General features: G+C 40.2%; 2 protein-coding genes across 3 annotated transcripts in view; both read right to left on the reverse strand.

The window, feature by feature from the left end:
- Positions 1-248: 248 nt before the first annotated feature.
- LOC139140145 (endoglucanase G-like) lies at positions 249-8,621 on the reverse strand. The gene is made up of 10 exons (XM_070709199.1): positions 8,412-8,621; positions 7,753-7,911; positions 6,973-7,157; positions 6,085-6,244; positions 5,611-5,707; positions 4,056-4,218; positions 3,589-3,733; positions 2,864-3,032; positions 2,549-2,742; positions 249-1,656 (listed from the first exon to the last, which is right to left on the reverse strand). Exons 1-10 carry the CDS (start codon positions 8,578-8,580, stop codon positions 1,616-1,618), a joined length of 1,482 nt encoding a protein of 493 aa, XP_070565300.1. The 5' UTR covers positions 8,581-8,621; the 3' UTR covers positions 249-1,615.
- Positions 8,622-12,305: 3,684 nt separating this feature from the next.
- Positions 12,306-23,595, reverse strand: part of LOC139140154 (uncharacterized) — a 23,186-nt gene continuing 11,896 nt past the window's right edge. Inside the window, exons 8-16 of one of the 2 annotated variants that reach the window (XR_011553954.1) lie at positions 23,181-23,385; positions 20,449-20,577; positions 19,927-20,113; positions 19,085-19,203; positions 16,870-16,995; positions 15,383-15,772; positions 14,015-14,158; positions 12,670-13,590; positions 12,306-12,547 (exon numbers count right to left, since the gene is read on the reverse strand). Coding sequence is in view for 1 of the 2 variants with exons in the window: in XM_070709210.1 (XP_070565311.1) it covers positions 13,088-13,590; positions 14,015-14,158; positions 15,383-15,772; positions 16,870-16,995; positions 19,085-19,203; positions 19,927-20,113; positions 20,449-20,577; positions 23,181-23,385 (1,803 nt within the window). In the remaining variant the exon portion in view is untranslated. Of the gene's footprint in view, positions 13,591-14,014; positions 14,159-15,382; positions 15,773-16,869; positions 16,996-19,084; positions 19,204-19,926; positions 20,114-20,448; positions 20,578-23,180; positions 23,386-23,595 lie in introns of both variants that reach the window. The other variant, XM_070709210.1, reaches the window with a different exon arrangement.

The following is a 23,595-nucleotide window of genomic DNA, read 5'->3' on the forward strand; positions in this document are numbered from 1 at the left end:
AATTTCGAATATGAGGGGCCAGCGACAGTGCGAGATATACAACGAAGTAACGTCCCCTATGGGTTTATTGAAAAACAATGAATTTGTACAAGTTAATGGATGGATGGATAAATGGAAGGATGTGTGGGAGGGAATATGGGTTTGTAGATGGATGTACATTTAGTTATAGGAAGCTATTTGTGGGGCGCTGTATGAATGTTTATGTCTTGGTGCATGTACACTTAAATAATTGAACGCGAACACGTCCGTTATTATTCATGTAATTGCCGTTTATTTTTGTATTTAAGAACAACCCTGCACCATAGAGTATCTAAGAAATTGCTTGTATTACATGTAATGTAGTATGGCTTAATCGTCACATTGTCAGCGTAAAACGCACATGGCTCAAGTGCAGTAATTAATTTCCAATAAGCTACCACAGTAGCGTTCTGTTAAAATTTCCTGTAGACCACCACAGTAGCGTTGATCCACAGGCGCTCCTTAGCTGGGTAGTCTGCTGAGTAGATCGATTTTCGGATCGATCTATTGATCCCGTAGTCGATATGCCCGCCACCGCAACCTAAATACTCGCGGTTGATTTCTTCAAGGCGATGCGAGTAACACGTTCATCGACGTGATTTTCGAGGAGGTGGTTAAATTTGTGATCCAACTAGGTATATGGGAGCGTAGTTCTTAATGTTTTGTGTGAGCGCACGGCAAGTTGAAAACCCGGATCGCGTGTTTTTGAGTGATTCTGTCGCACACCTTGTGAGTATTTAGGTTGCAGTGGCGGGCATATAGACTACGGGATCCAATGGATCGATCCGAAAATCGATCTACTCAGCAGACTACCCAGCTAAGGAGCGCCTGTGCGTTGATCTAAATTTTTAGCTGTTTTTAAAGCATCAAGGGGAACAAATCCTGTTAACAGGTGTTATATCAATGTCAGTCCAATGAAATGTTGCGTTTTAGATGACAATAGCGCCCCCGGTGGTGGTTTTGCAGAAATTCTTGTTAATTGCCGCCCTACTATTTTTGTTGGCCTTATAACTTCCATATTCCAGAACGCTTCAGCCATCCTTTACAACATTGTGTTTTATATTCAAGCAGACGATGATAATTGCAAAAATGCTTCAAATCCAAGGTCAGGCCAAACAACCAAACGTTCATGGCAGGTATCAAAACTCTAAGACCAGCACTATTTTTCTCCGGAACAAGCGTCGTACAGGAACCCCGGAAGTGAATTACTGCTGTGACGTCATATCAAGTTATGATGGTGACAAGTTAACACGAGAGTAACTCTCAAGGAAAGCATATATCAAACAATGTTCAACCAATATGCTTTCGAAACCATAAATGCTGATTATAACCCTGAAAGACTTCGCGGTATCTTCGTGGAAAGTCGTCTGCTCATCATGAGTCAAGCTGTGCTGTGGAATCTAAAACATCTGCCGAACGGTAACGTTTTAAAATACAATTTACTGTGCAGAATTTACTGCCATAATTTCATCCTATCTTTCACGCCCCATAAATACTGAAGCAACACGGAAAGAAAGCAAAGATAAAGGCTAGCATTTAAATGTCATCACATATTCATCGACTGTCGGTGGGTTCGCTTTGATTTCTCGCATTTTAGTTAAAATGCTGGATGTCCGTTGTTCCTGAAGTAAATCAATCCTGAAATTGATAAAAAGAGCCAAAAATGAAACATTTCATCAGCTTTGATAATCCCAATGGATAACACCTCCATTGTGCTTACACAACTAACAGGCACGAATACAGAGTGATATTGGGGGTTCAGCGTGCAAAATTCAGGAGGGGGAGAAACGAAATTCCCCATGGTAACGACATGGTTACTGTACCCTCTGTGAACTCTATGGAAAAATGAAATTGTTAAAGTAGTTCGCGCCTAGAAATTAAAAGATTTAAACTTTTGCTCACATTTTCCCCAAGGAAACTTTCAACGATTAATACGATTAGAACTAATTTGGGGTAATTGGATGGCGAAGTGAGGCCCTTTTAATCTGTGAATATAGGCTCATCTGCTTTTCTTTTCTAGTGACACACTTTTATGAAAAGTTTTTAATATCGCAACATTCAGCTCAATAACACCTAAGATTTTTGAGAAATTTGAACGATATGGACGATACATGAAGCCATCGCGAAAATGAATTAATGGTCATGACCATTAATTCATTTTCGCGATGGTTTCATTTAATTTGTCTACAACCGGGGTCAAATATATGCATGGTCACCCATTCATTCAGTATCTTTCAACTTGTCGAACAATATAAGTAGTATCTCGCATTAAACAGAATTCATGAAAAATGGCCGACTTTGTCCCTGTAAACAATGTTCAAAAACACAAAGCGACGGAAACTTCATAAAGTCCACAGGGTTCATAATCAGTCCACATAAGCACCAGACCAGTAAGAGTGCTGAAAAAAAGAAAGCGTCCGAAAAATTCCCTTAAATATGTATCTGTTATTCTCATCAGGATTATACCTGAGTACCCCCTATTATAATATAGCATCTGCATGACATTTTATATTGAGGAGAACTTTCTCACCGGCGGTGGCCGTTTGAAAGCCAGCGTTGTAGTCACACGCCACTTCGTTCTGGACGTAGTCCCTCCTGTTGTCGGTCCACCAATCATCGCCGTCGACGCCACCAACGATGGCGCCAGTGAGTTCATTATGGTTCGGGCCGTCGTACTTAAAACTGTTCCTGTTGTTACACGGTTCGCCGGGAGGCGGGCATGAACTGCCGAAAAATAAAAACAGTGGCATTGAACATGTTATTGGCCAAAGTACAATTGTGTAAACAAATACATTCAGTCATGTTACAGACTTGACATTGACATCGACATTGATACATCGCTTACCTTGATCTGTGATGCGGACGCTGGGGTGGATTCTCACCGAATCCTACCATGAAACTGTGGCCACCGTCTCCGAGAATGTAGTCGATCTGGCTTTTAGCCCAACTCACATACTCGTCCACGGGTTCTACCCCATACTTGGATGCGATGAGCGCAATGGCTGCCGTGTTGGCTGAAAGCAAGAGAGATCTAGAGATAATAGGTAAGACTTCAATGGCGCCCCCACGTGATATAGTAAAAAAACCGAATAAAGCATACGCATTATGAGTTTCGACGAAAATAATGAAAAGCTATATCTGTTTCTATGTGGAACCAAATCAGAGCATGGAAACTGAAAATTTAACGTGGAGACAACTAACACATATGTGTTCAGCATTCGCTTCAGTTGGACAAATACGTGGAAGAGTTTCAAAGTAGAAACGAGTCTGGCAATTACGTCTTGCAGAGTGAATGACGACTACAGCGGTGACGATAATGATGATGGCAGTAATCATGGTGATGGTGATGATGACGACAAAGGTGTTGATGATGATAATGATGATGATGATGATGATGATAACCATGATCATGATGATGACGACGGTGTTGATGATGATAATGATGATGATGAGGATGATGATGATGATGATGAAAGTGATAGCTACGTATATAGTAATTCTTTCTCTATTTCTTTCCCGTATTCAGCCTAGCTTCTCAGTGTACGAGAGAACGAAGCGTCCATAGCCTACCTGCATATCGATTTGAGCCCCAGTTATTACGCATGACGAGTCCCTTAGGCGTGTACGGAAGTCTGCTGCCAGTGAGCCAGCAATCCACGTACCTCTTGTATCGTTTCAAGTATTGCTCATCGTTCGTAAGAAGATAAAGCATGAGCTGTAAGAGATATACAATATATATATATATATATATATATATATATATATATATATATATATATATATATATATATATATATATATATACACATACATACACACACACACACACACACACACACACACACACACACATATGTAAGAAGAGCATCCTTAATACCTTGCTCGACGAGAGCAGTATGCCATGTCGGTCACCTTCCTATACCGGTGACACCACTTGATCCTCGCTTCACTTCCCTTCTGACGAAATCTCATTGTCTTTGTAAGCATATGATCGTGCACATGTTTATCTTGGAAGGTGTTGGGTGAAAAGTTCTTACCTGGACACCGGGTTTCTTGTCGCCCCAACCAAATGCGTACGCTCGAAATTTCAGGCGTTTTGTCGCGAAATAGTTCTGGCTATCCGATAGATAGTTTTCTTCCTTGGTGGCCTTATACAGCCAACAGCTGGCCCATGCTATTTCGTCCCAGTACGTATTTGATCTACATGCAGGGAGGATAACATGCGATGGAAGGCCGGATTAGTTAGAGTAGGCGGAGATACAAGTCATCCACGCTGCAGAACGCAGCTCAATAGCTTAGCATTTTGTCAATGTTGACAGGATATGTTGTTGTGTGGCAGCACTGCATCGAAACGTAAGCCACTGGAACTTCAACAGAACCTAGTCAGGCTATACTTAATTATACACCAGAGTTGCCGCCTCCCGGAGCCTTTACTTATCTAGTTAATATAGTTAAGCTATAGAATAATTTACCAGAAAACGACCCTACATAATATGTACACATTGCGCCTTATGAATGCTTTCAATACTTCGTACAGACAGAGACAAACTCGTGTAAAATACAGGAATTTTAGACTGCTATCATTTGGCCGTCTTCAAATGTATCATACACCTTTCATGTGACTCCAACCGACGGAGAGTGCAAACACCGTACCGAATGTTAAGTTCCATTGCCAATCTCCACGAACGAGGTCAAAAGGACATGAAGGAGGGTTTTTTGCGATCGAATCCATTGCAGTTTGAATTATAACTTAAGGTAGTATGCACCTCGAAAGTGAAAGCCTTAAATCTATTGTTTCAAGTTTCCTGAAAGAATATTTCAACCATTCTCTTTCAAAATCAAGAATAAAAATCGGGATCACCGTGCAAATTTTGGTACTAGAGAAACAAATCACTCAATATTTACCGATACAATGGCCGCCATCCGCGTGTTAACTCTATGGAGAATCGATTTTCGGAAAACTAAGCCAGGTGAAAAGTTGTCTTACACCAAGAGCTTTAAAATGAAACCCCACGAGTGGTAAATCAGAAAAGAATTGAAAAAAAATTGAGAGTCCTAATATCTGTCCCCGAGCCACATTGAACTCACTTCTCCCCTCTATCCCATTTTTTTTATTTCTATAGATAACGATCATTACATATCCTTGAAAGTGAAGGCGTACCACTTCAAGAAGTCCAAAAAATTGTCTTCCTTAAGTTTCTTCATTGAACTAGGTGGTCAGATTAGAGGATCGTGTCCGCTTAACTATTTCCACTGTGCTGTGATTGGTTGTAATATTAATATTCATGAGTTACGTATAAAACGGGGATTACTCAATGATCCAGGTGTCCAATCACACGGCGGATCAAGTGTAGCAACCCCACCCACCCACTCGGCACAGGGAGCAGCTGGCACACGGTACTTTGAGTCGCCCATGCATCATCATCCTTGCGCAGTATACGAGGCCTCATCTTATGGGCCCTCGCGACCACTCCACAACCATATCCGACTAAACATCACTGCGCAGTGGAGATAGGGAACTAACTATAGTCTTATCCGCGAGGCTGTAAGCAAAGGAATATCACCAACACGTAAGAGAAGTATAGCATTTACCTGTAGTACGACTGCAGCGGGTATTTCCCAGGATATTTGACAGCAAACTTGTACAAATCTCGTGCGTGACTGATACATTTATCGGAGTATTCGGAATCTGAGGGAACACAAGTACAAACGAGCAGCATAGAGAGAGTTCATGTTTAAGTCGTAGCCTTTATGTACTGTGAATTTCATTTCAGAATTTGCTTCCGGTTGCGAGGGTTGTAAAAGCAGATTAACAATATTTTTTGGCTGATGTGCAGCGTCTCAGAAAGTTGTCGCTTACTGGTTGGCTGAATATCATTAACATCAAAGTCTTGCCGACTCGAGCACTATTGTCCTGATTGCTCTCAGTTCCTGCACTGACTCTACATTTTGTAGACCTCATAAGATTCAGAACAAAATGCAAACACATCAACATTTTCTATAATTTGTGATATTAGAAATTTATAGGCACATTTTAGAATCTTTCAAAAGCTATCGTAAACCCACCGACGTCCTTGAAGACGATGGAGCAAGCGGTCAGCGCAGCCGCAGTTTCTGCAGCTACATCGGAGCAGGGCACGGTCGGGTCACACTTGTATGCCGGGCGTTCCATCGTCATCTCCTCCGGTCGTCCCCAGTAACTGTGGTCTTTACTCGGGTCACCGACCTGAAAATAACGTTTATGTCGGACTGAGGCCGGTCTTTGTGTAACTATGCGTTATCACCACTGCGCGTGCATGCTGCTAAGTTTTCTTGACTGTGTGATTTTTCTGACAAGGTCTTGATTGATTACCCTACTCGGCCACCTTTAAGAAATTGCCTTCGAAGAATTAGAATAATACCGTTGCAGTAAAACCTTTGCCGATTGGAGAGTATTATTTTTACTTCATTTACGACCAAAAGGGAGTTTGATTCTGAACAATTCCATACCGGCTCCAAGAATGATCATCACCGTTTCCATTTCTTTGTTCATGAAGATAAATAAAATTTTCGTATGTAAATTGAAAGCGCAGTGATAGATTGCCAGTAAGAATAATCCTTCCTACCCCATGTAAATATTTGAAATGGGTACTAGTATTTAAATAGCAAAGTAGATGGATATTTGCACTTTGAAATTGGTGGCGCTACAAGCGCTACCATGCGGTGTAGACAACGGGTTATGTTCTCTGAGTGTTCATTTTATCACAGAGATATATAATACTTGGAAGAGGTGGAGTTTTAGAAACACTGAATTTAGATGTCACGAAAGCGCAAAAAAATTAGTCTCGATGCAATCTTACATATATTAATACAAATCCCTGCAATTAAACATGCTGCCATCGGTTAAGATGGAAACAAAATTAATAAAAAATAATCGCTGAATTTTCTTTCTGCTCGGTGTGAAATTTCCACTACCTGATAGTAGTACTCGTCCGGTCCAGTGTGGCATTTGATGAAATAGTCGCACGTCCATTTAATGCTGTCCCTGACGTTGTCCAACTCGCCGGCTGATCTGTACGCGTCTTCGAATTCGATAGTTCCCCAGGCCAGCATAGTTGTGGCGAAGGCCATTGGAAGATTAAACTTCATATGATCGCCAGCTGTAACATGGAAAAGCCGGAGACGTTAGCGAGCATTTCGTCTATGATATTGGTGTCGATTCGGTTGCTCTTTTTCCATTTCAATTGCATGGTACTACTATATTAATAATCATACTCTGTGAAGCACCAGGTATAGAGTGCTATGATGCAAGAAGTATATTTAATATTCAACACTTATGATGAGCAATTATGGGAGGTGTATATTTATACAATATACTCATTTACCACACCTTATGTCGCACTTCAAACATTTAGACGGCAACGATTAAAATTCTCAATCCTTGCCACAAAATTTTTGCAGACTGTATGCAAGACATAAATGAATTAGCAAATCACTCTTGTTCTTCACCAAAAATATATTGTAGTCTTGCAGGCGCACACACAAACTGCTTTCTGTGCAATATGCAATGGAATTCATGGCAGATAAACGCTAACGGTCCGGACCAAATAATTGACAACAATCGCATTAAAGAGGACGCGCGCGGTACACAAGTAAAGACTGTATTACGAAGCTGAACAATCCATAATTTTCGTCATCGAACTTTTAGACACAGAAATGACTCGAAGAGTTTGCTAACATTTTTAAGTTCCTTACCGTCATACCATCCCCCTGTAAGATTCTCTCCTTTCAAACCTTTATCGTCCATCGCAGAGTCTCCACGCCAGCTTATTCGGTTGTTAGCGGGCAGTTTGCCGGAACGTTGGGCTTCGTAGAACAGTATAGAGTTGTGGATTGCCAAGTCGTAGTCATAAACTGCGAGACAGTGTAAAAGAATAACACGGGTCGATTTCTTTTTACAGATACCAATTTCGTACAGATGGTTTTTGAAAAGGTCTAGCTTCATCTTGATCAATTTTTTGAAAAGATGCAATACGCTATTTAGTCGAATACGATCTAAATAATTTGTTTTTTAAATGAGTAAAAATCTTTCTTTGAGGTCGCCATTTCTTTATTATCGCACGAAGACAGCGCGATACGGTTGAATGAAAGAACGAAGTTCAGTTCCAGTGAAAGAATGAAAATAGTTTTATGTCTATGAACAACTGTACTTATGTTTTCTTATATACTCGTATACTTTATTCTTGATCAAAGTTGATTTTGCCTGTCTGTCTGGGTGTCTTTGTATGTATGTATGTATGTATGTGTTTGTTCTATCTAACCGTATGCAAGCCTGTTTGTCTATCTGACTGACGATATCACTGTCGTTGCTAAATTTCAAGCGATAACACGTTCAAAATTCGAAAAATTCTCACCGTTAGCTGATCGCTTCTTTCGAAAATCATCCGAGTCCAAATCGAGTTCATCTTCGTCTTCGTCAATGTCGGGAATGTCCGGCGGGGGCCGCTCATACTGACAGTCGCCGATTCGTAACAAAGCTGAGAGAAAGAGCCCCGCGACTGACAGGACAAGAATTTTGTCCATGCTTGGTGGTGGTGTTGGTGGTGGTAATTGAGTCACTGGATCTCAGATTCACTCTATTTAAAGCAATCTTAGTAGGATCCCCATTGTTATTAACATAAAAGGCAATGTGCATTTAGCTCATTAATCTAATGGGTTTTAATACTACTGGACAAAAATATATTAGAATTGTGTTACCTGCTGTGCGCTGTTGGAGAGACAAAGTGTCCAAATATGAGTTTTTCTCAATTGTTTAATAAATTCCAGAATGTGGGAAAGATGGCATGTAGCGATGAAGACATTGACAATGTGTATCTTCCATATGAAACAATGGTGCAATTATTTCCCCTAACCTTGTTTATGTGCCCTAGATGTATTTTGCATTTAGAGGAAAGACGGTCGCTTTTTCAGTCTCTTCCGAAACATGTTAGGGTTAATGGAATGTCTTTGCGACATTGTTGTTCCCACCGGTGTGGTATCGTTCAGCGCATTGTGGTATCACGGACAGTCTTACATTTCACGCTGCGAACATGGAACTCCATCTTCCTAATTACCGTCACGTCACAGGTATTTTAGAGAGATGTCCATCACAGCGGTAACGCATTTGGCATGCAACATCACGTACTTGCTGTTCATTTTCTCCACATAGTTTTGAGATCGTGACAGGCAAAGCTATCAGACGACATCAAATATTTTTAAAATAAACTGTCCGTTCACTCACACGACCCGCTTTTTACGTGTACCTTACGAGCTGCCGCTGGGATGTGCGGTTAGTTTAATAACCCCTGGCGTGGCTATCGTTGACTCTGCACTTGGTTTTTGCTCTTGCTGCATGTACGTGTGATGGCTGGGATTAGCGCAGACGAATTCTGTCTGATGTGTTCTTCGTTGAGGTGGTGTACGAGTATAGTAAATGAACTAGATGGACCGCATATTAAGTCAGTACATACATGTTTCAAGTTATTTGGTATATAAAGAAGCTGATTGCGTGCTTGTGCCTGTGATTTTATCATACCTGGCCATCAAAAGTTTGGTATGTAGGTTATGGAAGAATGGAAGAAGGATAGAGAACTTCCATTTGAAATTTATGCTTTGGATGTATTTATTTAAACTGTGAATTCAATATTTGTCGTAACCTTAAAATCCACTGGAATATGATGTTCTGTCTATCTGACCTTCATCTTTGTGCGTATTTCGAGCTTTTTGTGTCGGCAATTTAGTTTACAAGGACAAACGCAGGGTTTCGAAGCAGCTTGAATACGTCTTGAGGTGGGCTGGTTCTAGCATCGGGGAACAGAGTCTGTTTCACATTTCATGAGGTGGTTAGCATGGGCAAAAATATGGGTTACAAGCCTTCGCGTCAACTTTTTTACCGTTTCTGTGGAGCAGAGATCCGCGATGGAGATATTAATGTGTTAAAGTCGCAAGATGGTGTTTCTTTATATAAACTACCTCGTCTCTTAGCATTCCAATAACTGGAATTCAGTACAACTATTGCAAATCAGCTCGTAAGTATACGTGCAGGGAAATGAAACTAACCGGCGGTCGACAAATTTAAACATCAAAGTAAGGACGTGATATTCAAATTTACGTTGTCTCAACATGTCGTCTCATTCCCGACTGTGCATTGAAGGCTGTTCGTTAAAATGCATTCCTACTTAACATCTCGTGTACAGTTCCTTTTCTAGATAGATTAAAAGAAATATGTTTAATGGACAAAGTTTGTAAAGCACCGAAAATGGCTGGTTGAAAATCCCTTGGTCCGTAGGAGTCTTTACAGATGCGAATACTCTTTAACCTTCCTTCCCGGTACCCTTATCAAGAATAAATGTTCGTAAACACTCCTTTATTCTTCGTGCTTCAGGCGCTTACACCTATATATCAAGATGAAGTTCAGTATTCATATTTTCGACAGATTTAGTCTTTTTAAGAACTAATATTATGAATGGATTTTATTAAATATTTTCATGTTCGTTGTATATTTTTTGTCTTTCGTCAATGGTGTGTTTGTGTTTAATTGCATGTATTTTATACTACTAAGTTGTGCGGAGACTGTAATGGGGTTTTCTCGTGTTGGTCATCCGAATAAATATCTATATACAAAATATAACGTCGACATGCCTAAGACGTCGCTTGCCCACTAGGTAGTCTACTTGTCTGTTGCCCGTTGGGCACACAATTGCGTTCAGTGCGCCTCATTTCTGCGCACAACAAATTGTCGTTCGTTCACGGGTTGGCGAAGATATGGACGCAGGGCGTGTGCAAGTACTATTTGACTGTCAGTACATAAGACTAGCGACAAGCAACGCTGTCTTTGTTTTTTAGAAATTATTAACCAACATTTTCTTAGTAATGCGATCGGCCCGGAAAATGGCAGCGTTCTCAGAGGCGAATGTCTACATGGGACCTAGAAAATATGGCGAGAAAATAGCCAGAAATGGACACTTTCTCGCTTTTTGCGAGAATGTTACCAGATTTCATTTTTTCTACCCGCAATGGACGAAAATTCTCGCAATCAATCAGCGGGGATTTCTTTTGCTTGAATTACTTTTCTGGCATATTGTCAGCGAGAAAAGCAAATTTTCGCTGTTTTATTGTGATAATTTTGTTTCTCGCAGATTCATGGCGAGAAAATAAATTCTCGCCAATTAAGTGCGAGAAAGAAATGAAATCTCGCATTTTCGCAAAAGAGCGAGAAATATCCATTGCTAGCTATTTTCTCTCAATATTCCCTTCTGGTGTATCGTAAAAGATTGTATAGCTCTTCAGAGAGAGTTTCTTCCGTGCAAGCCTTACAATTGTCTGTGGAGCAGCAGCTATAATTTGAACTATCAAATTGTTTCTGTGGATAATTGATAAAGAGGCATCACCCAGTATACAAGCAGGAAGGTGAATTTTCTACTAACTGGTTTGCAGAGTGTTGAATTTATCACTATCTGCCTTTCGAAATCCAAGCAAGACGTTAAGACTGTCACTGGTCTAAAGCAGAAGTAACTAAACAGAACCGCGTCTCTCTGATTTGAATGATTCCTTCGCATAATTTTTATGCTTTCGAATATTTCATCAAAAATATATAAACTATGATGAAGGCATATAGACGATATCGTGAAAAGTCCTTACATTCCAATACTGCCAATTTTCGCTGTTAAGATCTTAGTGGAGAGGGGAAATCTGACACAGATTCACGTTGAAGAGCAGTAATTCGCAACACGGAACAAATCGAATTTATTGTATTTTCGTTACATTTACTGCTTGAAACGAGGTATAATATATGTAATAATATAACTGTTGTGTTTCATTAATCACAAGATTACCATCTCTCTCTCTATCTCTCTCTCTCTCTCTCTCTCTCTCTCTCTCTCTCTCTCTCTCTCTCTCTCTCTGATATTTGCAAAAGATAAAGGATAGTTTCAAAACTGACAAGACGCTAAAACATACAGACATCTTAAAGTTTCCCTTTCGTAAGCTATGACATACCGTCTTCCTCTTTCCCTCTTAACTCCACCACCACCACCATCACCACCACCACCATCATCATCATCATCATCATCATCATCATCATCATCATCATCATCAATCATCGCCCCCACTACCGCAGTTTCCATTTTCTCTTTCGATGTAGTCATCATCATTTACTGTGAACATTCTGAATCATTTCTTTCATCCATTCAAACACATCAACTTCAGAAAGTCCACTATGACCATTCAACCACACCAACTCTAAGAAGTCTACTAGGACCACTATAGTAGTATAGGCCAACGTTTCTTTTAATTATTGATCATCGATAAAGATTGACACATCCAATACATGGAAATTTAGATTCATCGCATTATTACATCACATTAACTCAATAGGAAACAGTCTTATAAGTAATATTTTAAATCTACATAACTACATAACATAAAATAACATAACAGGAACATGTATTAAGGGGGTTGGGGTAGTAATAATAGTAAGTGGGATGATTGAAACAGTAATTGAATAATAGCCCTTCTTCATTTTTTCCTAGGGTCTATGAATGAATCAAGGTAATAATATATTGTGTTGAAATGGTCAGAGTAAACGTTGTTTGAACAAGATGAAACCTGCATGCACTTCTTTCAAAATCTGACAAATCGTTGAGAGAGAGGGGGGACAGGGACAGAGAGACAGAAAAACAGACAGAGAGAGACAGGCAGACAGAGACAGACAGACAGAAAGACAGACAGAGACAGATAGTCAGACAGAAAGACAGACAGATAAAGACAGACACAAAGAGAAATAGTAAAGTAAAATATTTCAACTTATTTCGCCGCTACTCTGAGTTTATAACTTTCCACACGTTATCATTCACTTGTCTGCATGTTATTCTTGATTTTGTTTCTATGGAGAGTAGAGGTTTTAGCCTCAATATGTCCTTATGTTCTCGATAAGTCCTTTCATGTTAATGCTCTTGTTCGTTTTGCATTGAGCAAAGTGTTCTCTTAAACTCTGAGAGAACTATAAATATGTGACTGAATCTATTACCCATTCGTCACGTTAATTTTTTTTTCAAAACTCATCACGCTGAACCATTTCAATCCTTTGATAACCATTGTTCCCGTTTTTCTTTGTTTTTAGCATGCGTAAAATGTGTCGCCAGCAACCATCTTCTCGTGGTAACTGCGCAGGATCCATCTGTACAACTTCATCATCCATACCCCTCTCCGCGGGCCCAGCTTCGTCAGGTGCCCGCTGTTCGCGTTCTAACTTTGGTGGCATGGCTTGTCTTAATTTTTTCCAAAACTTATCCTTGTCCTTCGGCGTTCCGTGTTTTGGCCAAGAAATGTATGAGATGGTATCTAGAACCATGCGCAAACCAGGCTTGATTTCGACGTTGCCATTGGTGATGTCCTCAAACATGATCGGGATGATCTTGTGTTCAAGATTGATGACTTCGTGGTACGCGTGCGCAACTTCGTAGGTACACCACACGCTCTGCGCAAACGCAGGAGATAGGACGAGAATGGTGACACGACTATTTTTGATGGCTTCGATGATATTATCAACTATGGCTGTGGAGGAAGCAAGAAAACATTAACACGTCACAGTGAGATATCGTACTGAAGCGGCGGTAGTATCAGAAGAGGTAATGGATGGTGATAACATTAGATGAGGTTGCTGTCAAGAATAAATAGATCATATCAAGATGTTACACAGAGATAGTATTTACTGTAGTAATTGTCCTCCTATGATAATCAATGCTTGCATACATACCAATATATCCATTGCCTGACAACAACGCAACTCAAAAACCCTCTTACTTTGTAATTACCATAAACTATACCTTTCTGATATATCGTGGTTGTCAACTGAGTAATTGGCAAGAATCGTGCTATCATCGTCTGTAGCAACATTAATTCATATTATCATGGACACACCATTCTCATCACATTAGAATTTGAAGTGATGTCAGCAAAAGTGACTCTATGGACATACCCTCTCCAGGAGTGAAGTCACGTAGGTGAAGATTTAATTTGTAGTGACATCTGTCTTCTAGATATGGATACAGCTCCTTGTACACGAACACTTCGTCCTCTGTATCACCCTTCACAGATACAAACGCGTCCCACTTCTTCTCGACTGGTGAAAAAGTGGAGACAGAAAGGGCCGGATAAAAGAAAATGGCAGAGAGAGAGAGAGAGAGAGAGAGAGAGAGAGAGAGAGAGAGAGAGAGAGATGAATGGCAGGAAAACAATGAGAGAAAAAGAGTGGTTGTATGTTGTAATAGGTAGATGTTTGAATGAGCCCTGTGGAGCGGACAATCACACGCAATGACGATGGATCATCAGTGTGGTTAGATTCTTACATAATTGAAATTGTATGGCCGATTGAAAGGTGCACCTATTCCAGTTGCCGGGTTCCTATCATATTACGTTGTTTCCCTAAGGGAGCTTTCAGTAATTACATGTGGATGGGCCGGGGGAATTTCGCGCAAACCTGTACCGTAAAATGTGACCCTCCCCCTATCCTCCTATCTAAAATGTGACCCCCCCCCCTGTCCGACATTCTAAAACTTGACCCTCCGCCCAACCACTGCAGTATTCTCCAACAGTCCCTCTATCCACTGTGATTCTCCCCAGTAATAACTGAAACAGCATCAGCTAATTTACATAACAATTGGTTCAATTGTTATGTTAAGGATAAATTACAGAGGGGAGGGCTGGTGTTTTTCGAGGGACAGTCGCAATATATCACGCAAGAATTTTGAATATTTGGCTTTCCTCTCGCCCTTGCCCACAAATAAACGTTAAAGGTCAGCGCGTCGTCCGTTATTTCTATAATATCTTTGCATTTAATGTACATAATTGATATACACTTTTCCACCTGTTGCATATGTTTTTGTCGCTTGTCTTTTATCAGTTTTAACTGATCAAGGTAATGTAGGATACCACTGCATCTTTGATTGTGGATAATGTGTACATATTTTGTTGGTGATTTCCTATTCAGGAAATATCACACGGACAATCAAAGTTTTGGCCATAGAATTAGCTTCTGTCAAAAGTGACCCTCCCCCCAAGATAGGTTTATAAAAAGTGACCCTCCCCCTTGAGCTGTTTACTAAAAATTGACACTCCGCCCAATGCCCCCCGGCCCAACCCCCTGTAATTACTGAAAGCTCCCTAAAATGAATTGTTTGTCAGTTCAAAACGGCAGTCAGGGTCGTGCACGGACACTGCTCGTGTGATTGGTGTCATTTTTATATTCGCCCTATCATACGTGTCAATTCAGTCGAGGAAAATAGTCTGTGCTCATGCAGTGAAGTTCAGTAATATACCTGATCCCTCGATGCATGTTGATTCTTACCGTCTTTGACTTTTCCCATCAATTTGGGCACGGTAAGTCGATGTCTCCTCAATCGGTAGAACACAATTACGGAAGTGGGCACAACAAGAATGAACGCAATAACGATCGAGACGATGGCAAGCACAGGGACCCTCAAACGCTGGCTACCTCCTACATCTACATGGAAATCACACTTGGCATGGTTTCCATGGTCGTCTGCAGCAGTATACACAACATGGTGTAAACCGACGCTGAACCTATCTCCCGGACTGTAGTTGGATGTTACGTTCGGCTCTCCAGAATTATCCTTCGCCTGCGGCTCTATCCAAGAAACCCGCACGTACTTGTCGTTCCGTCTCGTTGCCGTGGTGATATTATCTTGACAAGTAATAAACTCTGGAGCTTCTATGTCTGTCGTGGACAGAGAATTTGTTAACTTTGCAAAATTGGTGAAAATGTAAAAGAATGTTATAAACACGTGCATGTTTACAGGTATACATATATGTTGAATGAATGTATGCGTGCGTGCATGAATACATACATACATACATACATACATACATACATACATACATACATACATACATACATACATACATACATACATACATACATGCATACATGCATACATACATACAACATACATACATGCATACATACATACATACATACATACATACATACATACATACATACATACATACATACATACATACATACATACATACATACATGCATACATACATGCATACATGCATACATACATACATACATGCATACATGCATACATACAACATACATACATGCATACATGCATACATACAACATACATACATGCATACATACAACATACATACATACATACATACATACATACATACATACATACATACATACATACATACATACACACAGTCAGTCTGACACACAGACAAACACACCGACAGACACACAGACACACACTCATAGACACAGATATAGCTAGGAAGGCAGTACGTTACATATTGAATGGAGCGCTGTTATGGTGCAAGGGGCTTGTCACGCAAAAACTTCAAGTTGGAAAGGGAGTTGTTGACAATTTGCACGTGAGGCGGGTGATACTCAAAATTTCCAAACGCCCGAGACAATAGACGATTTTCCGCTGATTGCGAGATCTCGCGAGACTTTAATACATGCCCTTAGAAACAGGTTTCCAGCTTAGTAATACAAGTCAAACTTTGTATGGAACTAGAAAAAGTGCAGAACTGAGCAAAGGTTGCAACTTCATATATTTTATGCAGTGTTTAACGTAATTAGCGACTTGTCCTGTTTTAGGCAGTTTGTCCTGTGTTGCGAGAACGCGTCCACTGCGAACCACATATTCTCGCGATATCTCGGAATGTCACGCGCGGTTCGGAACATGGTATATTCTTCCCACCCCTGGCAATAAATAAGGACGGCTCCCTTACAACACTGAATTATTAAAAAATACCATTAAAAACAAAACAAAAATAAAAGTTATGACGTACCAGTCGTACAGTATCTTCCTGCCCAGCCGTCACGGCACTGACAACCAGTCCATCGATCGCATCCATGTGAGTGCTGGCAATCACACGGGTTGTTACATGCCATTCCCCATAGATTCTCATCACAGCCTGGGCAACAGTGAATACAAATCAGATAGGAATCACAATCCGATTTCGAGTCCAGTGCCCTCTTTATCCAATCAAAGCTCAGCGAATGACAATAGACTTTGCTATACGTTAAAAGCAACAGGTGTAGTCAGCGAGATCTTTTTGAAATGTAGTTTCTTTTAATGAAAATGTTGATTTTGGCCTTTTGAAGATTTATCCAAGCGATGTATCTACACTCTATGCAGGATGTACTTTCAGCTATTTGGTTGACGAAATATCGTTGGAGAACTTTTTACGAGCTTGTCCATGCCACCGCAACATCCTTCTAAACGAAATCACATTCAAGGTTATGACAAATATTGGCCCATAATAAGTGGTTTATTTTAAAGCGCCATCAGCGGTACCGTTTGATATATTTCCGAGTAGTTTTGCGCTATTTGCGATATACATTCCTTTGTTGTACTCCCAAGATTACATCGACATGCCGGAACCCTTTAACACCGTCTCTATTGGCTGAAAATTTGTCAAATATCAAAGTTACGGCTCTTGCACTTGTAACAGGTTTGGTTAACATACCCGTTATTCTTATCGTTTTTGTTTGAGAATAGACGTCTCCATTATTCAGAATAAATCTGCATTCGTAGATACCCGCGTCCTCGTCACGTGACTGTACGAATTGTATCTGTAAACTGTTCCTAAGCAACAAGACAGGGATATAGATGGGATTTGAGTGGTTTTTAGCAGACTCTGGTATAATATCAAATTAAGTTGTCATCCCAGTCGAAAAGGTGGCGAGCATAACGAATGTATACTCTCAGTGATGCCCGGCCACTTTTTAAATGCTCACTCCTTTATTTGTTCACAAACAAAAACCTTGTTTATGCTCACTGTGGGGCCACAATGTTGGATAATCGGATACATTATGAGTAATAACCAGGGGGTATGACGTCACAAGATTAGCTGGTATTGCCAAAGCTATAATAATTTACTATATTGGATTTGATTTCATTTCAGTCATGATGGGTTCGCATCATACTCTCGCAAGAAGAGAGAACACCCCCCCCCCCTCGCCCCAAAACACTTCAGCGGTGTACAATAGTTTAGAATGGATTCAACATTCTGTAGCCAAATGATTCATTTGAAATACGCCCAAGTTTATGTCTTCAAGTGACGAAATACGCGACAATCTGACTTAGTATTACACCAGTCATTTCTAGCACATCTTGCATCGACAACCTGTTATGCTCATTGTAACTTTATGAGACTTAAGATCTGAAATTACCTAATCTGTATAACATCTCGCATTGATGGAAATGCCTCAACGCGCCGTACATCGTCCGGAATGGGGGAGCCGTTATGGAACCAGTGGGCGTGGACGATTTTCGAAGCGTTCACGTTGTGAATGAAGCACGAAAACTCGAAGAAGTGGCCATATAGAACGTCGCCCTCAGGCGGCAGGATGCGCAAGTAAGGCACCTCTGTCGGTGGAAGTCAAAAAACAAATCTAGTGGCACATGTAAATGCCAAGGTTGATTGTAGTGATCATGGGTATGATATATTTTAACGATTCGTTTTTGTTAAAATCGAAAATTTATTTCTTCCCATTGGAAGAATTTCAATTGAAATATTCCTTTAATTATGTGACAGTTTGTGAGATATCTTTGTTGTTTGTCAAATTGCGGATAGAATACCAAATTTAAAAATGAGAAGATGCATTGTAGCATTATGAGCATCGCATCGGAGAATAATCATGCATCTGAACAAATACATTGGACAAGAACAGCTATTTGCGTTGACCATGAATGTGACCTCGTTCTTGAAATGCTCCGGGTTGAAGCCGCAAGCGCTCGTGAACCTGCAGGTATCAAGTGGCTATATTTGTTTATGACTTACTGTAAATTGTCTACTCTCCCGCAACGAGAGACGCAGCCTCAACTCAACCAATGTGAACTCTATAAAGAAATCTTCCTACATATCACTTACATCACTTTTTGAACATTTTTAGAAGTTTTCCAGTTTAAATAAGTTTCGTTTATCGATGAAAGTCAATGTATAAATGAATAAAAATAAATGAATATTAAGTAAATGTTATCGTTGAACTATTTTTTACCTGTGACAGTCACATTTTTCTCGTCGGATAAAATCTTCCCGTCTTCTAGGTGAATTCTGCACTCATAATTTCCAGAATCTTGGTCACGTACACTGGAGATGTTTAGGAGAAGCCTGGCCCTAGCGAATCACAAGTAATGAAAAACTGTGTTGTAGAAATCAATTCAGCCGTCAATTCGGATGGTTTTCTGTTGTAAGTTTAATCGGTATTTGCCAATTTGCTGTTAATTCGCAACAAGCCAAACTACCGCGTAGGATACGGGATTGACAAGGAGAAAAGTATAGAGACACGTTGTTGTAGATAGATTATTATATCATAGCAGTCTATTGACGCTGCAAATACAGCGATCTGGTTCAGTGGTCGAGACGCGAAAAGAACCGTGGTATATTGGCGATATACCATGGCTGGCATACGCGCGAGCTCTCGGCTTGAATAAAAATCCGTTATGGCGTTCCACGCCAGAATTTCAATATACTGTTATCGTATAATAGCAATAAATCACACCCAGCGACGGTATACCACTCGATTTTGACCAGTTCACTTCATCATGATATATGTACTCGCTATCGCTCGTGCATATATGTCGTGGACTGGTCAAAATCTCGTGGTATACCGTCGCTGGGTGTGCGTTATTGCTTAAATATACGACCCACGAATTCAAAAAACGAATTCATCAAGGAATAAAAGAAGTGCGCTTTTGCGTAGGATTCAGCTTGGCAGGGAAGTGTAGATTCTTGAGAATCAGCTGAATGATGTGACGAACCAAGTCTTGAGACGCCGTAGTGTCTCATCCAAACCACGTCGTGATTAAAGTGACGTCTACATGTATACAACGAACTAACCTTTCCTCAATGAATTGCAGTCGCCCATCGTCTTGGGATCTCGAAATCACGTGACCATTGTGGAGCAAGGTCGCGTTTGAAATCGATGAAGGTTCAATGTTGTATAAGGTGCATGAAAAACGGAATTCTTCATCGTAAATGGTGATGCCATCTGCCGGGTGTAAAACAACTGTCACCGTTGGAAGCGCTGTCGATTAAGGGGACGATGATGTAAACATTAAATGCGAAGAGCTCCAAGATGCCCCTTGTATTATAAATCACAAGATCGTTATTATTTTGGTTCTCTTTCAAGTTTTGAGATAGCAGACTATAGCCCTGTTATTCAATTGGTGATACGAATCGAATACGAAAACACAGGTAAGGGCTCTTTACTGACATCGTTCAACAGTCTCTCTCTCTCTCTCTCTCTCTCTCTCTCTCTCTCTCCTCTCTCCTCTCTCTCTCTCTCTCTCTCTCTCTCTCTCTCTCTCTCTCTCTCTCTCTCTCTCTCTCTCTCTCTCAATGGGTATCCGGGTAACTTACCTACGTCACAGGCAACTCCCAGCCAGCCAGGCGAGCACTTACACGCTCCATTCAGCACGTGACACTTGGCTCCGTTTTGACAGATGCAGTCATACTGGCATAGGGGGCCATACTTTCCGACAGGACAACCTTTGTAAGTAGAAAAAGAGACACGCCAGTTTATCACAATACTATGGTCCGGTCGCATTCGATACTTGACCCGTGCAGTTTGGGGGGATAGGTGACACCCCTTTACTTGTGAATGGAGTATCGGACCTTCTATCCGTGACACCCATTAAAGTAACGCCACATTAGTACTTGCAAGGGGTGGACCATTTGATTTAAGACCGGTGGATTTTTTTTCACGGTACTGGAAGTACTCCATGGTAATATTTTTCAGTAGTGGTGCTTGCTACAATATTTCAGTGCTTATACAAACTGCGACAGTTATGGTATACAAACAAAAGATAACATGATCCGAGTCGTCGATTAATCGCTTTTTTTCGTTCCGCCAAATACGGCTATTTTAGCAGTTATGTGAAATCAGGTGATACTATTGCCTTGATCTGTGCTTTCCGTTTGGTGGAGACTCTGTAGCCTTTGAGCGCTACAAGTGGCGATCGCAAATTGTCGCCTGTCACCCAAGCTCTATAGAATACTATACGGATCGCGAAAGCGAAGTCCGTAATTTTTTTGAGAAAATCTTGCCATATAGTTGAGTTTTCAACGCAACTGAGAATTTCCTTTTCAATACAATGCTATGCATAACTTAATACAATTTTACATTGTTTAGACTAAAATTCTGTCACGGCTCAAACACGGCTAACCATTGAAAAATTTGCTGAGTATACTAGTTTTCGGATGTATTGAGTGAAAAAACCCAGCGGAAATGATACATAATCAGCCCTATAGGGATGTGACATTTCAACAAGAAAATTCCGCTATAAATTGTGGCATTAACTCCAAGAAATAAATTAGCTTGTACTTTGAAAAAGAAATATTCGAAAAATTTCTTGTATGAGAATAGTTTAGTTTTAAAAAAAAATAGATGAAGTGAAGGTGTGAGCAATCGGTATGTAAGACAGTGAGGATCATATGATAGCACTTTGCTAGTACTTTCAGATTCGTTGTTAATAGTTATTTATCTGCAAATACGTGAATATTTGCTGCTTACTGAGGTTCTCATTTCTGCTAGAAAGGAAATTACAAAATGGAAATTACGCGAACGATAGAAGCCGCCGTTGCAGAGTATATACTCTGTGTAGTAACTCTCGCCGTAGACTGAACCTGCATGGGCAATATTGTCACTTGTATATTTTGGCATAGATTGTGAAACTATGTAAGGGTTTCCAGAGGGTTGTTCACATAGGCAGATTACAGTGTGTAAAATATGATTTTATTAATCACAATCATAATTTATTAATAATCATAATTATCACAATAATGGGGTTTCCTGACGGTATTTACACAAAGTAGACGACATTGTTTGTAAAAAAAGTTTTAATATTCTATAACATTCTTATTAATAACTTATTAATATTCATAATCATTTTTGATGATAATAATAGAAATATCATCACAAATAATGCCTACTCGACCTGTGATTCAATCATAAACAACAGAATGTACTAATACAGGCTTTGTCAACAAGTCGAATGTTGTGTTTCAGCATACTGTAGGGAGACAGCAAGAAACTGTAGTTGATACAGTGAATAGAAATATTGCAAAAACACAACAACCGTTGCAGGTTTTGTTCCCTGTTACGAGGTTCAATCGATGGTTTTCTTAGGAAAATCAAATGGCATCCATATTATTCTGCATTTTTTTCAAAACAGAAGTCATGGAAAGCTATGAAATGATTTCCGAATTTGTTTAATTGTATTATTAATACTACAGCCATTGGATGGTAAAACGATGTTATTCATTCGTTTTGTTACTGAATTACCTACCGACATATGAACTCGGAAATTCTATAAAAAGGGGGAGGGGACGAAAATATTTTGAGATCCCACCCCATACCCAGTGCAAACCGTTTAAACCCCCTCCACTACCTCCAGAAATTTCAAATCCCCCTTGAATTCCTCTAGCCCTCCCTCCTCAGCATGTGTGAATACAGCCCACGGAGTATCGCCATATGTAATATATTATTGTAATCAACGATAGTTGGGCCATCTCGTGTCACATAGACTCACAAAGTTATTTAGTTTCTATTTCATACGACTATAACCCGAAGCCGGATTCAGAGAAGGATACAAGTGATGATGGGTAATTCCATTTTTTTGGGGGGGGAGGGATGACTTATAGCTTCAAAGAGGGTAGCACATGACATGGTTGTCTGTGTCATGATTAAGGTAGAAAGCGCCTCGGGAAAACTTCATATTCGGACTCTCAAAGCTTTTAAAATATTCTTTCGGCCTACCACTTGTAAGGGATCATTTTGAAGCTTATGGACTAATAAGTTTTCACCAGCTCAGTTTTGTGAAAATCGGGAATTTTATTTTCCCCCATAGAAACAACACAGGGATGGCGGCCATTTTGAATGGCAAATATCGGGAAATGTTTGTTGGGTAATTGTTTCTCTAGTACCACAATTTGCACGGTGACACCCCTCGCCGGGTGTTTGTTCTCGATTTTGAAAGAGAATGGTTGAAAGTTTACTTGACGAAAATTTGATCAAAACTTATAAACCTTTGATTTTCGAGGCGCCAACAACCTAAAGTGGACACGGGGCAAGTAAAGTCAATTTGCCTTACCGACATATTCAAGGCGTCCACTTAGCTGCGATGTGTGTAGTAGAAATTGGTAATTTTTCGTGACATTCAGGCTACAATGAAAGGGTCTGTCAAACATGTCGGCCGACACAGTTAAGTTGAGTGACCCTAACGTCCATCGAACTTTCTTCTTCTTATGTAAGAAGGGAGCTTCAATTCCATGATTTGGAGGGTAATTTTCTTTATCCTGTAAAATTGATAGGAGAGGTGAATATCAAATCACACTAATTTGTTAATCCTTAAGGCGACTTAACGAAAAACGGCATTGACACCAACAGATGGTTACAAACGACCAATTACTAATGACCTACAGATTCATAGAGATTTGATGTTTTTTGTTACCAGGGGTGTAATGGTGCACATATTTCTTCTGACAACTGCAAAAAAAATTGCCGAA

Source organism: Ptychodera flava, chromosome 9 (genome assembly GCF_041260155.1).
Source record: "Ptychodera flava strain L36383 chromosome 9, AS_Pfla_20210202, whole genome shotgun sequence".
NCBI lineage: Eukaryota > Metazoa > Hemichordata > Enteropneusta > Ptychoderidae > Ptychodera > Ptychodera flava.

Bases quoted from the DNA above. Each gene is read 5' to 3' on its own strand.
- LOC139140145 (XM_070709199.1), bottom strand. From the start codon at position 8,580: ATGGACAAAATTCTTGTCCTGTCAGTCGCGGGGCTCTTTCTCTCAGCT. The intron at 4,219-5,610 runs GTAAATGCTATA...CCCTGCATGTAG, and splicing joins CCGCTGCAGTCGTACTACAG to ATCAAATACGTACTGGGACG. The intron at 3,734-4,055 runs GTAAGAACTTTT...TATCTCTTACAG, and splicing joins ACAAGAAACCCGGTGTCCAG to CTCATGCTTTATCTTCTTAC.